The sequence below is a fragment of the Grus americana genome, chromosome 6 (assembly GCF_028858705.1).
Source record: "Grus americana isolate bGruAme1 chromosome 6, bGruAme1.mat, whole genome shotgun sequence".
NCBI lineage: Eukaryota > Metazoa > Chordata > Aves > Gruiformes > Gruidae > Grus > Grus americana.
The window spans coordinates 31,491,315-31,505,651 of NC_072857.1; the positions used below are offsets into that span (position 1 = coordinate 31,491,315).

At 42.8% G+C, this 14,337-nt stretch overlaps 1 protein-coding gene across 2 annotated transcripts in view; it reads right to left on the bottom strand.

Annotated features, from left to right (window-relative positions):
- PLCL1 (phospholipase C like 1 (inactive)) overlaps positions 1-14,337 on the bottom strand; it is a 207,430-nt gene that overhangs the window by 36,348 nt on the left and 156,745 nt on the right. For both annotated transcript variants that reach the window (XM_054830787.1, XM_054830789.1), the window contains exons 2-3: positions 4,924-7,395; positions 2,572-2,775 (exon numbers count right to left, since the gene is read on the bottom strand). In XM_054830787.1, the coding sequence (XP_054686762.1) occupies positions 2,572-2,775; positions 4,924-7,395 (2,676 nt within the window). The remainder of the gene's footprint in view (positions 1-2,571; positions 2,776-4,923; positions 7,396-14,337) is intronic.

A 14,337-nucleotide genomic window follows, 5' to 3' on the forward strand; every position in this document is an offset into this window, starting at 1 on the left:
TTTTAAAGAATGTGAAATACGTGGCATTTTCAGAGGTGTCGAGGAAGGGTTTGCCCAGCACTCACACTACCTGTGTGAGTGGAGCTGTGGAGCCCAACAAGTGAGGCAGAGGCAGACCTGCAATCACAGTTTCCCACTATGAGATTTAGGGCCAAACTTTTTTCCATTCTACCATAAAAGGAATTAAGAAGTACAGACCATTCATACAAGAGAGAGGCCAACATCAACAGCTTTTGTTTTATGTATTTAAAATTGCTCTCAGGCCTATTCACTCAAAAAGTGCTTTGAGGTGAAGAGATGTTTCTGGGGAATTAAAGAAAAGCAGCAAGCAATTGTAGATCCATTTCCTTGAAGCTGTATTTGTCAGTAGCTTAAAGGTTGAACTGTAGCATATCTTGAATAGAAACTAATAAATAAAAAGCTAAATTATTTTCTATTGCTTTCCACCAACATTTCCTTGTGCTCTCATTTGCACCAAAAAAAAAAAAAAATTACCATTTAAAAGAAATACACCCTGGATTATACCAAGTCACTACAAACATCATAACAAGGAAGAGTCCTTTCTCAACATTAAAACTGCATACTGTATTTTCAAATATCAAGATTGATAGAGACAGTTCATTTTTTTAAATACAGAAAAGACTAAACAGATTTTAAAATTCTGCTGCTGGCATTGCCTCAAAAGGCAAATATCCAAAATGTATCAAAAACATTTATTAAAGTTGGCTTTTGCTTTTTCAGAAGCAAATAGTTTTAGCAAAGTAAGAGGCAGTCGCAGCCAGACAAAGAGGGTAAAAATAATTTAAAGTAACATGTTCTCATTAACCAGAATTACATCTCAAATCAACCCTTGCACAGGCATGGAAGAATTCCCTTCTCTTTCTCAGCTCTCTGATTTTAAACTTTCTGCACTGACATTCAAGGTACATCTTCCTCCATCAGAGACAAATGTGAGAGCAAACATTATTGAAAACAGTTATACAAGTGTTTTTGTCTGCATCTGAAAGATGCCTGTCACCTATTTAAATTGAAAAACTGTTTCCAAAGCACAAGGAGGCCTTGAAACATCCCATGTGTACTCTTCAGTATGTAATTACAAAGATAAGAGGTGACACATTCATTTTGGTACAACTCCATTAAGGAGGCCTCCAAAGACAGAAAAATCTCTTATTTATGTATTTGCTCCTTCAGGCAGACATCACACCATGTAACAAATCTATGCCAAAAAAGTCCAATCTAAAATATGGCAATCAACAGGATTTACAAATCCTCATTCTAGTGGTGTTACAGTTGGTATTTTTTTACCACATCTTCATCATCTTCAAGTAATATGAACTACTTTGGAAGGAACCCAAAGGTTATTTCGGAGTATTTTTAGTATTTCTCTTTTAATCAACATCAGCATCTCCCTCTTGCCTCCAGGCTGACTTTCTCCTGAAAAGTGTGTTATAACAGCAAAAATGGGAGAGGATGCGAGCATTTGGCACATTGAATAGCTAGTCAAAGATGTGATCACTCTTTGCAACACTTCAGGGGCTCTGGCAGTAATTTGCTACCCTCAAAGTTATTCACCTTTTTATTCCTTACAATCATAAGCTGCAGAAATAACCGCCGTGCACTGAACATTCATCGTGACTTAGTCTGGTTGCCACAGCGCAATATTTAAGTCAGGGTTTACAAAACTACGCAGCTTGCTATTGGTTGCTGCAGACTGTCTACTAAGGACGGGAAGCGACGGGGCAGTCTCGTAGCCCGAGAGGCACAACGTGACGGCAAGTCCTGCTGCTGGAAACCGCGCACAGCTGTTGCTCAGTCACACACAGCAGTGACATATGTCATACAAGGCTGAGCAGCAGCATTCACCTGGAATGACTTTAGCTTGTCTCTTTACCTTTCTGTAAGTATTCCCGTACCATACTGACCTCTCCTTCCCCATGCAAAAAAAATAATGGGCGTTTTAAAACTTCCCAATGCCCTTCCCAAGGGCAACATGGAGTTGGTTTGGCAGGGACACGGGCGCTACTTAACAGTGCTGCTGAAAGGCGTCAGGAAGGGGATGGCTCAGCTTTGCCTGGGAACTCCCACGCTACAGCTCCCTGTCTAATGGCCTTGCCCTCTGCTGCGGGGAGGCGAGCGAAGGGCAGTGCACAAATCTTGCTGCTTCTCAAGGACAACAACTAACAGCTGCCAGTACACGCTGATTTGCTGCTATTTTTCTAAATGAAATCCCTCCTCAAGTGCCAACCTATGCTAGCCACAACTGTGTTTAAAAAACAAACAAAAACCCCAAACCAAACGAATAACCCCCAAAACAAACAAACAAACCAACCCCAAACAAACAAAAACCTCCAAAACAAACACCCCCCAAACAAACAAACAAACAAAACCCCAAACACTAAAAAGCCTAGTGTGGTGATTTTTGGTGATTAGAGGACACTTTTGCATAGCTTAAGTCATTCGAAGAACCTCATTCATTTACCTGAAACATCTGGGTGCGTGAAAGCCAGCGAGCATCGCCTGCCATGTTCAGGAAGGTGAGGAAAGGCTGAGGTAGCAGTGGTAAGTACCTACCAGGTCGTACGCTGCCAGCACCTTTTTCTGCACATCGGGCATGGTCCCCAGAGGCTCTAGGTAAGGAAACGCGTCCTTCATGCAGAGGGTAACAGAGGGTGCGTTGTCGCTGCTCACGAGCCGCGAGGACAGAGTCAGGATGCATTGCTTCAGGCTTGCGATGGGCGGTAGCCCACACAGCTCCTTGACAGACACCATGGCGTTCTGGGAGAAGGAAAAGAACTACTTAAGCACATGTTTCTGCTTGCCACTCGGTCCCACCTGCCTGCCAGTACCCCATCAGCGCCTGCCTGCTTCTCCCCGCTGATGCGGGGCAGTGGTACCCCACTGCCTGCTGTCCCTGGACCCGCCATGGGCCCCGGGATGCCAGCGCACTCAGCAATTCCTGGTCAGCCCCATTCTTGGCTCCCCAAGCCTACTGCCAGCTCCAGCTTTCCCCAGGCCCAGGTATCCCAGCTCTGCAGCTACTTTGCATTGCAAATCCAGTCCCAACAGGGACAAGCTCTGGTCCCCAACATATTAAACCATTAGCCTAAAACGCTATTTCTCTTCCCAAATGTGCAGACTCCAATTGCTTTTGATGCTGTAATTGCCTCGTCCTCCCATCATTATCATCCTCCAGCTAGAACAAGTTCGACAGACCTTGTATTTCCCATGGGAAAGGCAAGCAGGAAAAAACCACTTTGTTTTCAGCCTTGCATTACCATATCATAAAGAAACACAAATACTCTTTCCCCTTCATAGCTCACATGTAAGAAAATCAATACTGGATATACAGGTCAAACCAAACTAACATACCAGGATTTATTTATTTATCAAGTCAGTGGATGTACGGCTGGCATGCCCTCATCATTTAGCTTCTTGAGTCATACAATGAGTGACCAAGATGCACAAAATCTAAGAGACCCGTACCTTGTAAATGTTCCCCACACATCTTGCTGAAAAAACAGTCATCAGAAAATGCCCCGCTAATTCGTAGAGGCCTTTCTCATTAATCAAATACATTAGCATGCTGTTAAATCTAATGACTGTGTCTTTATGAAGCATTCCCCAGAACAAGATCTAGTACTGAAATTTCACTTGGAAGGCACATTAATACTGATTCCGAGTCAGATTCAGAGTATTTTCTTTTATATAGTTCACATACATAAGCCTGACCTAGACAGAAGGTGGAGTCAGCGGTTCAAACTAGTTACTTTCAAGGCCTGCAGGAAAGGAAAGGCTGGGAAGAGTTTCCCATTCTTAAAAATATGCGCAGACTATTCCTTTGGGAGTGATTTAAAACTTATGTCATTTTGTAAACTTTTCCAGCTGCCAGCATTTAATTTGCTTTAGACTCTGTCCAGAAGAACGGGGTCAATGAAGTGCTATGCGTTTTTCTCCTGTTTTCAAGAAAGAAAAATGAATTGTTTCTGTATCTTTACCAAGGAGATAGTTATGGATGATTTCAGCTATTTATTAAAGAAAACTCATTGTTTAATGCTACTCAGTTTTGTTTCTAGGCAGCGCCTGGACCTCTGAATTGAGCTGCCCCTTAATCAACACGCAGAGTCACCCCGGCCACGGAGAAGAGCACCGGGCACGCTGGTTCTTGTTTGGCCTCGCTGCCACTTCACCTCCTGCCGACCATGAAGGTCTAACCCGGGGAGTTGTGACGATGCTGTGCACCTGGGCCCTGACACCCCCTGGCTGCAGTGGGCTCCGGCTGCTCTTGGAGCATCACAGGCAGGTGGACGCGGTGCCAGCAGACTGCTTGAGCCAAGATATGGCACCGGTGTCTGTGCCGGTGCTCAGCCAGCCAAGATAGCACAGCTATTTAGCAAGGAGGAAATTGCAATCCAAGTGGCATTCAGTGCCCACCTTGAACATCTGCAATCCTCAGGCAAACGGTGGCAACACGTGCTGCTCTCTGTACATTGGGTTTCTCTAGTGTAGGCAAGACCTTAATGACACATGCACTGATTGCTTCTTACACTCACCTAGACCAAGAAAATTAAGAGCATAGCCCTCGCTCACTTAGCAAAACAGAAGTTTGCTCATGTTTTCCAGAACCAGCGAGGAAATGAAAATTTTGAGACCTGAGGACACAAATGTACCCTCAGACAAAAACAACCAGTAAAGCATGTGTTTAGAGAGGGCATATTGATTTTTAAAACATTTCTGCCTAATCCCACATTTGCTTTTTAGTTAACACCTGTAACTATGAGCCTTCTGATGTCTAGTTAAAGGCTGACAACAGCTGTGGGTCTGGAGCTTCACCAGCTTCAGCACGTTTGCCTTACCAGCAGCTCACACCAGGACTTTCACTTCCCCATTCAGGACACACTAATACACATGATGAAATTGTCATACCTGCATATTTTCTCTCATGTCAGTAGCCTCTCGTAGCGGATGCACTGCCAGCTTAAAGATGTCATCGATAGTCTTGAGACCAGTGTTCCTCAGCATGGTGTACTCTCTTGCTTTCTTTCCTATCCTCACTGAGAGGCTGCGCTTCTGGGCCTTTCCACCTCCACTTCGGTTGGTTATTGCAATGTGAACAAAGAGGGTAACGTGCTCCATGATATCACCAACAAAAGACCGCAGCGGTATGTGCCTGTAGCCAGGCTGTAAGCACTCCAGCGGGATGGTATACTGCCCTATGAACTCATCCCCAATGTAGTCATCATCCAAAACAACAAAACGGATCATGGCCAGTTCTGGTAGATTGATCTGGAACTCAAAGCTTTCATCAAAAATGGGGTTATCACTGTTTTGCTGAACAGTTTTAGTTCTTTGTTCAGTGCAGTCTGCAGGAATCCCATGTATTTCTATGCAGACATATGGGTCTATGACATCCCCTTTTGCACATGCACCCTTGGGCTTTGGAAAGTTCTGACCACTGATTATTTTGACATGTAGGACTTGGGGAGAGACGCCCGGAACAATGCCCTTGGTATTTGCGCTGAAGTAAGACACTTCGTCACGCATCACTGAAGGCCTGAGAACGTACCCGCATCCCCCGTTCTGTAGAAACCAGCCAGTGTGTAGGTCCATCATGGGCCCCGGGGTCTGATAGTTCATTGCCACTATCTGGCAACCGCAATTCCAAAAATCTTGCGGATTTAAGTTACTGGAGTCTATCCTCATAGCGCTCGGGTACACCCTGGACAGAAACTTTTTGTTGTAGTTGACAAAATCTTCAGGGTATTCATTTGCAATCCGGCTGGCTTCTGCCTCACTGAAGGAGCACATTTCCCAATAATTTTGAGCTTTCATGGATGTCTCAAAGTCTTTGTATTGGACAGATTTGCATAGGGACACCAAGTCGGACAATTCCCTGCAGAGCCAGATCAGCTTCGGTTCCCTCGAGAAGTCCTCTGAGAGTCTCCGGGATATTTCAGCTTCTTCATCTTCATCCGTGACTTCCCCTTCTAATATATCCTGATCACAGGGCAGCTTCTTCCCCTTCACAATGATCTTCATTTTCAGTTTCTCGGGTGATGGGAGGTAGACTTCCGAGGATAAAGGTGCCTCTGTGTATAGTTTGTTTCCAAAGATCCTTTTCATGTGCTGCACCACTACCTTCTGCTGTTGTACTGAGCAGTGGTTCCCCAAGCAGAGAATAAGGGGGTATTCTGAAGCAAAGAAGGCCAGTTTGTTTATTACCTCAATAACATTTCGAAAGGCAAGTGGCGATGTCATGTTGTTACGGTTACAAATAATGGGTTCATTATCCGGGCCGTCACAGACGTCTAGTTCAATACTCCGACAACTCATTTTTAATGCTCTGACATAACCATTGATATCAGCTGGCCCTCTGAGCTGGTCTTCTATTAGATATGTATTGTGGGATGCGTTGATGTAGTAATGTGACAAAGGCTGTGTCATGTCCTGGACAATTTTTTTGTGCTCTGGGTCAAAAATATCACATTCTGGGGACAACAAGTATTGAGTAAATCCATCAATTGCAAGAAAACCTTTCAAACGCCCTTCTTGAGAAAGCTCATACCTGCGTATAATATCTAGACACATTTCTTCTGTTATGTGCGTCACTCCTTGCTCAGCCTCTAAAAACAGCATGAGGTCATTGGCATCTAGATATTCTTTGTTTTTAGATATCTGCACGAGTAAGAAATAAACTTCAGGTCGTGTACAAAGTTCACTGAACGCTTCACAAAATTCCTCTTTCGTTACTCGTGTTGTCAGTTTCTCTTTGCTCTTCTGGATTTCCTTAAATTTTAGTCTAATCTTTGATTCCTTTAAGGTGGGGTTAAGCTTCTTTATTAGCTCCACAGACGTATCTTCTAACATTATGCCATTACCATCAACATCTGCTGCTTCAAATACAGTTTTTAGCCAGGCAAAACGTGGGGTATTATGGCTGCTTTCCATCAAATCCAGGGGTTGTTTGCTACGAGAAACCAAGTACCTTAATCCTGATACCCAAATATTGGCCACATCAGCTGAATTGGCAACCAAGTCAAGGGACTCATAGTTCTCTCCATGAATTACCGACAGTGCACAGTCCTCAGAAATCTGGTCTGCAAGTCCATTATTCCTGAATGTTTCTGTGTTCTTCCCTAGTCTGATTTCTTTTATAGCAGAAATATCAAGCTTGGCTTTCTCAAGGTCCTTCTTGGAAGGCTCCCAACGAAGAGCCTGCATGTCAGGATCCAGAGTAAAAAAACGGTTATAAATCCGGGAATTTGGACGAACTTTCTTCAATTCACACCCAGCCTGCATAAAGCTGATACAGTCGCTGGCGCTGCTTATTTTCTTCTCTGATGGCATGCTACTGAAGGACACCGTCTTCTTTCTTCCACATTTTTGGTTTGAAGGATCCTGTGGAATAACAACATTAAAAAAAGAGTAAGTTTTCTTTGGCCATTCCACAAGTGCATAAATAATAGAGAAGATATGTTTATGTAAAGATAATTCATGTTCTTCTGAACCTCAAAACACAACATATTATCCCTTCCCACAATTCAGTTCCCTACTGAGCTATAAAATATACCGAGCTGTACAGCGACTTGATTGATTGCAGCATTATTGATACCAAGTTTTCATGAGTGACATCTGCAGCTATTAAACTGCCTTCCAGATCTCAGCAACTCGCTACAGCTGTGAGGAGGTGGTATCTGGTTCTGTCACGTACATTTTCAAAACAGATATATATGTGAAGAGGGGTTTCATGGGAAGCTCCAGCATCTGGTTAAGGTCTGCACCACCAGAAGTGGGGTGGATCTCACCAGGATTTGAGAGATATGAATAAAGGAGGAACTTTGGGATAAAAAGGCATAGGAAAAGTGTCTCAGCTGATGTGGGAGGAGAAGGGGAAGAAGTCTCCGAGACAGTGCTGGGAGGAGAGCCTGGGACAGGTCAGCATGCCTGTGAGGCACACATGACAGCTTAGTGCTCGGCAGATGAGCGTCCTGCCTCAATTCTGCCTCTTTTTTGCAACCTTGGACACCTCAAGCAAAACTAAAACAAAAACCAAACAAGTCATGAGTCAGACCCCTGAGATACACACCCAGGAGAGAGTCTGGGCTTTCTTATTTGTGTGTTTTAGTGTCCTTTGGCAAAGGACATTCTCACTAGGCTGAGAAGCCCATCTCTGCTGCATGCACAACCACAAGGCTCTCATGGCTGCTCTCATGGGAGCCTCACTGCTCAGCCCTAACCTACTTCACACTCTCTTGCCTCCCCATTTACTTTGAAAAGTAGCTATTCTGGTCATTTCTGTGTACCAGGACCACAAAGTGCTGTGGGAAAACGGACAACCAAGCAAGAAACCCAAAGCCTTTTTCTCCAAGGCATAGATTCTAACTCCTCTTGAGAAAACACTTAGCCAGGCACGTGTGACTGTCTTTTCAGTATCAACTACCTGCTTGCTGCTGGATGTAAACCCAGCTGCCTGCAAAGCTTTGTGTAATTTTAGTGCAGCAACTAAATTTAAATCTTTTCCCACATATTATCAATTAAAAACATTTCACAAGAATTATAAATTGCAAATAATTCTTTTTTCTCTGCATATTTTCTATCTACTGCATTAGTATATAAACTATCCAACAGCTACCAAAAATATTTTAAAACATCATTCAAGGCTGTAATTAATAGTGAGACACTTGTTCAAATTGCTTTCCCTCCTATTTCCCTAGCCATCAGCAATACTTTCCCAGTTCTCTGCCTTCTGCTGTTGAAGAGACTTTTGCTGCCTGGATTTTGAGTAGAAGAGGAGTCCCGAGGTGAGGAAATGTTGATGCTGGGTATAGGCACACAACCCTCTGCCACGCTGCCCTCAGGCCCAGCCATGAGATGTGCACCAGGGACCAGCTACCCAACAGCCCCTGGGGACCTGCTTTGAGACACCAAAACCCCTGACTCCCAAATCCTTTGCAGCCTGGACTGCTCTCCCCTACCCCAGGAACTGGTACCCTGCAGGGTCATTCACCCTTCCTCAAGTCATAGTTCCCTGCAAATCCTAAATGCAACCCCTGTTCTAGCAGTGCCCTCCATCCACCCATCTCTGTCCTACTGCTGCTCCACACTGCCAGTGCCCCAGCAGGACTTTGTGCAGCTCACCCAGCCACCCAGCATCAGTCTTGGTGCCTGTAAGAGCGTCTCCACTCATTGTTTGCATAGATACTTTCAGCAAATTAGTCAGTATAAATGTTTCTACAAAATTGCTGTTGTCTTTCACTCCATTCAATAACATCCAAAATATTTCCAAACCCCAGCCAGCCAACAACTGGATTCAAAGGCATGGAATCTGCTGGGAACAAAATCAAAACCTCTAAACTTCTTATGCTAAAGATTTCTCATTAAACTGATACAGCAACTTCTACTGACAAGAATAATTACTCTAGCCATTTATTGTAGTACTTATTATGAGAATTGGTCTTAAAAAATAGGAAGAAAGTCAATGAAGTGAGTGCTTTGGGTCAGCTACTTTTTTAATTACAGTTTTCTGCTAAAATATTCTGTTCCTGCATTAACATACTGTGTTTTAATACACAGCTATGGCCATGAAAATCTTCAAGCAATAGTTGCTAATGAATACAAACGAATGCAGCCAATTACCCCACAGGTTCTAAAAGGGCCTTTTCTTTCTTATTTTTTCAGGTTTACAGGAGAAATATTTAGGTTTAAGGTTGATGATTAATTAAGATTATTCTTCTCATATAGGAGATGTATTAATGGCCTTTGAATCTGCAGTGATTCATTCCTTGATGGAGAGTGGTTCCTGGGGGCCAGACCTGGAAAACTCACCAGAGCAGCATAACTGATTTAGCTACAGGTCTGCTGTTTTTTCTTTGCCAGAGAGGTGGGAATTGTTACGTGACTAATTTTTTTCTGCAGAAAAATAAAAGCCATTTATTTTTAGTTCCAAGATACCTGTAGTTTTTGATGAAAATAAGCCATGGAATTAATTAGCTATTTTCAGGTATTAAGGTGGGAAAAAACCTAATTTGCCACATGAAGAATCAACAAAAGTTGCCTTTTAACATTCAGTCTTAACCTCTCAGGGATTTTGGAGGGAATTAGATTACCCTCTGCATCCTCTTGCCCTGCTTTTATTTTTGATGGATACTTCTGGTTTCATAGTTAGTGGTATGTAAAGAACATCAGAATTGTATAACAGCAGTTCTTCATCTCTGAGTAGGACTTCCCCATATCTTTCACTCAATTGAAGAGAATTCAAGTCTAATCCATGGACTAACTGCCTAAAATTAACAAGATTTTATTATTATTGACATTGACAGGATTATTTCAACTAATACAAACAACTTCCCCAATCTACTGTATAATACACCCAAACCCTGCAAAACTGCAATTGCTAACTGAGCTTATTATCAGCTATTGCCTTCTGGGGCTCTACAGAATAGGAACATACTTAGTCTTTCAAAGTGAGAGCTGTTAATTTAGATTTAATGTGACAGTTTTCATTCATAATTATCAAAAAGTTATTTATTCTAGTGTTGCAAAAACTCAAAATATATTTCTGTAAGCTCAAGTGCTGTCTTCTCAGCCTGACGAGCCAGGCACTCATCTTTGTTCTACCACATTCATGTTGCTTGAACAAGCACCTCCAGATCCTGACACCACGGTTTGGCCAGGCCACACACCTCCAGGTCCGAGGGATCACCCTGGGGAGCAGAGGAGTGTTTTCTTCAAGAAGTGTCCTCCCTCCACTGGGCTCCACCCACATCAGAGCCTGGAGAAGATGATTTAAATACACTTTGCCTCCCCATTGATCTTATGCTGAGCTTAGTTCAACTGGGCCTACAGACTTAGGTTGCTAATTTTAGTTTAGCTATTATCTGTCTTTAAGTCTCTACCTTAATCCAATTTTCACACATTGCTCTTCTAAGACAAGACATCCAGCTAAGAATACTTCCGTGCTGCAGGGTCTCCAGTGGCTAAATTTCTGCTCCGTTTTACCTTTCACTGGATACTAAAACAGGAATAAGTACTAAACTAAAAGCTGCCAGCATCTTATGTGAATAAATAGCAAACCTGCTCTCTTGCACTACCTGCCAAAAACATTCACACTGCAAATTATCAAAAAACCTCTCTATAGTGTTCACCCACACAAGAGCATTTGTTCTCCTTCATTAACCAAAGCAATAGGAAAGCACGATAAGGTCCCTGAATCTTGGAGGAGAAAAGTCTATCTTTTTCCAAGATGCTAAGTCCATCAAAATTGATCTTGCCACACAGTAACTGGCCTAGGACTGCCCTTTATCCTCAGTCACTTGTACTGATGCCACTGAATTTCTTGTGGCAATGAAAGAAGGAAAGGATGATGTTTGCCAAAAAAATCTACATCAGTGTGAAAACAAGCAAGTAACTTGTAAATTTTCCACCCTAAGACCTTCTCTACCAGAGATAACCTAGCTCTACACAAAACACTGTTATTGGAAACAAACACAGCCAGTTTGCATGCAATTCACACATACAAAAAGAAAATCCCTACTTATATGGGAAACCTTGTGCTCTCCAAGGCAAGACACTTCTTTCATAGTGACTCAAACTATGGTTTCCTTCAGTTCTTTGGACACAAGGTGAACTAACTGGCTGACTCCACCTCCTGCTCCTGAGCCTGCATAATAGCCATTATGCAAAAATAACCCTAGACCTCAACCACAGAACCACTTCAACATGTGCTTAGCTTTCAGCGTATGCACAGCTGCTCTGAAATCAGCTAACAGCAAGGAGACATATCTGAGTGCTGCCCTGACTGCATCCTAGCATTTTCTAAACATTTCTAAAGGAGGGATTCAGAGCTGCAGTCTAAGCACGGTCCCAAAATAGGAGAAGCTCTCCTGTTGAACACATCAGCCTCATCAGAAAGACTGGATGTGTAAACAGTGGGATCAGTAAGCCATCAGCTGTTGTGGGAAAACTCCACCCCATCCACCCTGACCTTTGACTGTTCAATCTTCTGCTGTTTAAATCAAAGAGCTAACAGAAATAAATATGTGGGATTAAAAAAAAAAATGAATAAACATGCTCTCCACCTCATCCCACCCCCTTTGTCAAAACTACAGGACAAATTGTTGAGCTGAAGTTAAGAAACAGGGCAGTAATAAGAGCTGTATAGCAACCCTCCACACGGAAGTCAAGCTCATGAATTATTTGTCTGAAATTAAGTTACCTGAAGGGCCTCTGAAGCATTGACAGCTTTCCAGGGTTCTGCTAAGGAGGATGAGGATAAAAAGCATCACTTATCCAAAGACACGAGAAGCCCTTAAAGAGCTGCAGGGCTTCTGTGAAAGGATGTGAAATTCAGTAACAGCTAAACTTGTTAAGTGTGGTTAAGAGCCATTTCCCCAAAAAACAATTCACATTTTCACCAGTGCATATCACCGTTGCTAAAAGAGAAGCTTTATTCTGATCTTTGCCATTTCCCATGAACCTAGCACTAAAAAAATCAATAATAGACAGCTTAGTCTGTCCTCACAAATAGATTATGATAAATGGTGCATCCTAAAAGCTATCTGCTCTGGAAACTCCAGATGATCCACTTAATTGGCCAACTGATTACCCAAGTTGTTGTTTTGTTGTTTGGGTTTTTTTCCAGGAGAAACTAATTAACTTTACAGGGTGAGGTTTTCTAGGATGCTTCTAGATATTTTCGCTATACACAGACAAAATCCCAGTCCCTGAAACTCTTAAAGTTTTACACTACTTGTGGTGGGAAACTGTACTTTTAAACATTAAATGAAGAAGTCAGTGAATCACTAGTGGCACTCAAAGCACCGTGTTGACAAACGATGATGTAATTTTTCTATAATGAAGTCAGAGCAGGGAAGGTTTATATAAGCTATCCAAGAGAACACAGAAAGCCAATGTTAGGGCCAGGGCTGCAACCAGATCTCATGCGCGTGTGAGGCTTAGTCCATCTGATCAGAGATGAGACTCAAAGCTTGAACCCACAGTACCAGCATGTGATTGCTACAGGTAGCAATGATCATCGGAAACCGATATGCATTACTAGGACACAAAGATTTCTTCTGTGCATCTCAGCCATGTTCTGGCCATCCTCAGAGAGCATCCCAGGATTGCCCGCTTTGCAGATTTTATTGATTCTCCTCACAGCCTCTGCTATCACAATAAATCATTGAGTGGAACTCCCTCTAATCTTCCTTGGCAAGGCCTGTAGGATATAAGTATCAGACATCCACTGTGACGACCCACAGGACAACAAAGAAAAGGTTACCTACTCAAAATTCATCCATGCTGACAACTCATGGCACAAAGCAGCTACCTTTGCACAGGGGCTGAACAACCAAACAGCCTCATCGCTGGCGCAGGCAGCCACAGGGACGCTGCCAGTCGCACTTGGGCTAACTGCACAGCTCAACAGATTGCGAGAGCAGATGCTAATGCTGTGGGATCGACCTCCGCAGCCTCTTCAAGGCAAAATTCCTGCTAATTCAGGGATTTGAGCACATGTGGAATAAAGACTGGATCTGAAGTTTAACACACACGCTCTTAAAAGCACGTAATGGAAAAAACAGAAAATTTAAGGCAGACCAAAAATATGACATGGACAGAAACATGAGAAATAGCTTCAGAACGCAGTGTCCAACAATTTTCCAAATACTAAAATAGTTATGCTGGCATGTCTGCAAATCCAGCTAGTTGTCACTAACCAGGAGTTTAACTCGAGCTCAAGCTCCACGCAGAAGCCTGAGCACTATCATCATTCATGAAAGAGCAATGACTAAGGGATCTCAGACACAGGGGAAAGAAAAGCATCACGGGGAACAATAATATTAGCATTTACAGGGAGCTTTTCTCAACTCCCCAGGATTACCCAAACATTGTGTACAGGTAGTGGACTCTGACCAAGATCTATCATAATGACTTTACAGTCAGCTTTTCTTCAAAAGGGGAAGAAATATCGCCCTGCAAAATGGGCACCCTGAGGGCCGGAAAACAGAGTGAAGACAATAGTTTGACTATTCTGGGATGCTGAATAGTCCCTGCTGGAGAAGTTCAACAGGAGCTTGTTTGTTTTCCTCCTTCTCTCCATTACTAAAAATCCCTTTCAAATACTGGACTGGAGGCTGGAGAGAGATAGCGAACGTCTGGAGGAGATCTTTTAGAAAAACATCTGAACCAAAATGATTTGCTGTTCAAGGAATGCTTGTTGTATGTTTGCTTTTTTCCTTTTCTTTTTCTTTGAATCACTAGCATTCCCAAATTTATTCAATTTTACCTTGAAGAAAATTTACCTTTGCTGTTTAAATGACAAATGAGAGCAAAAGAAAAAAA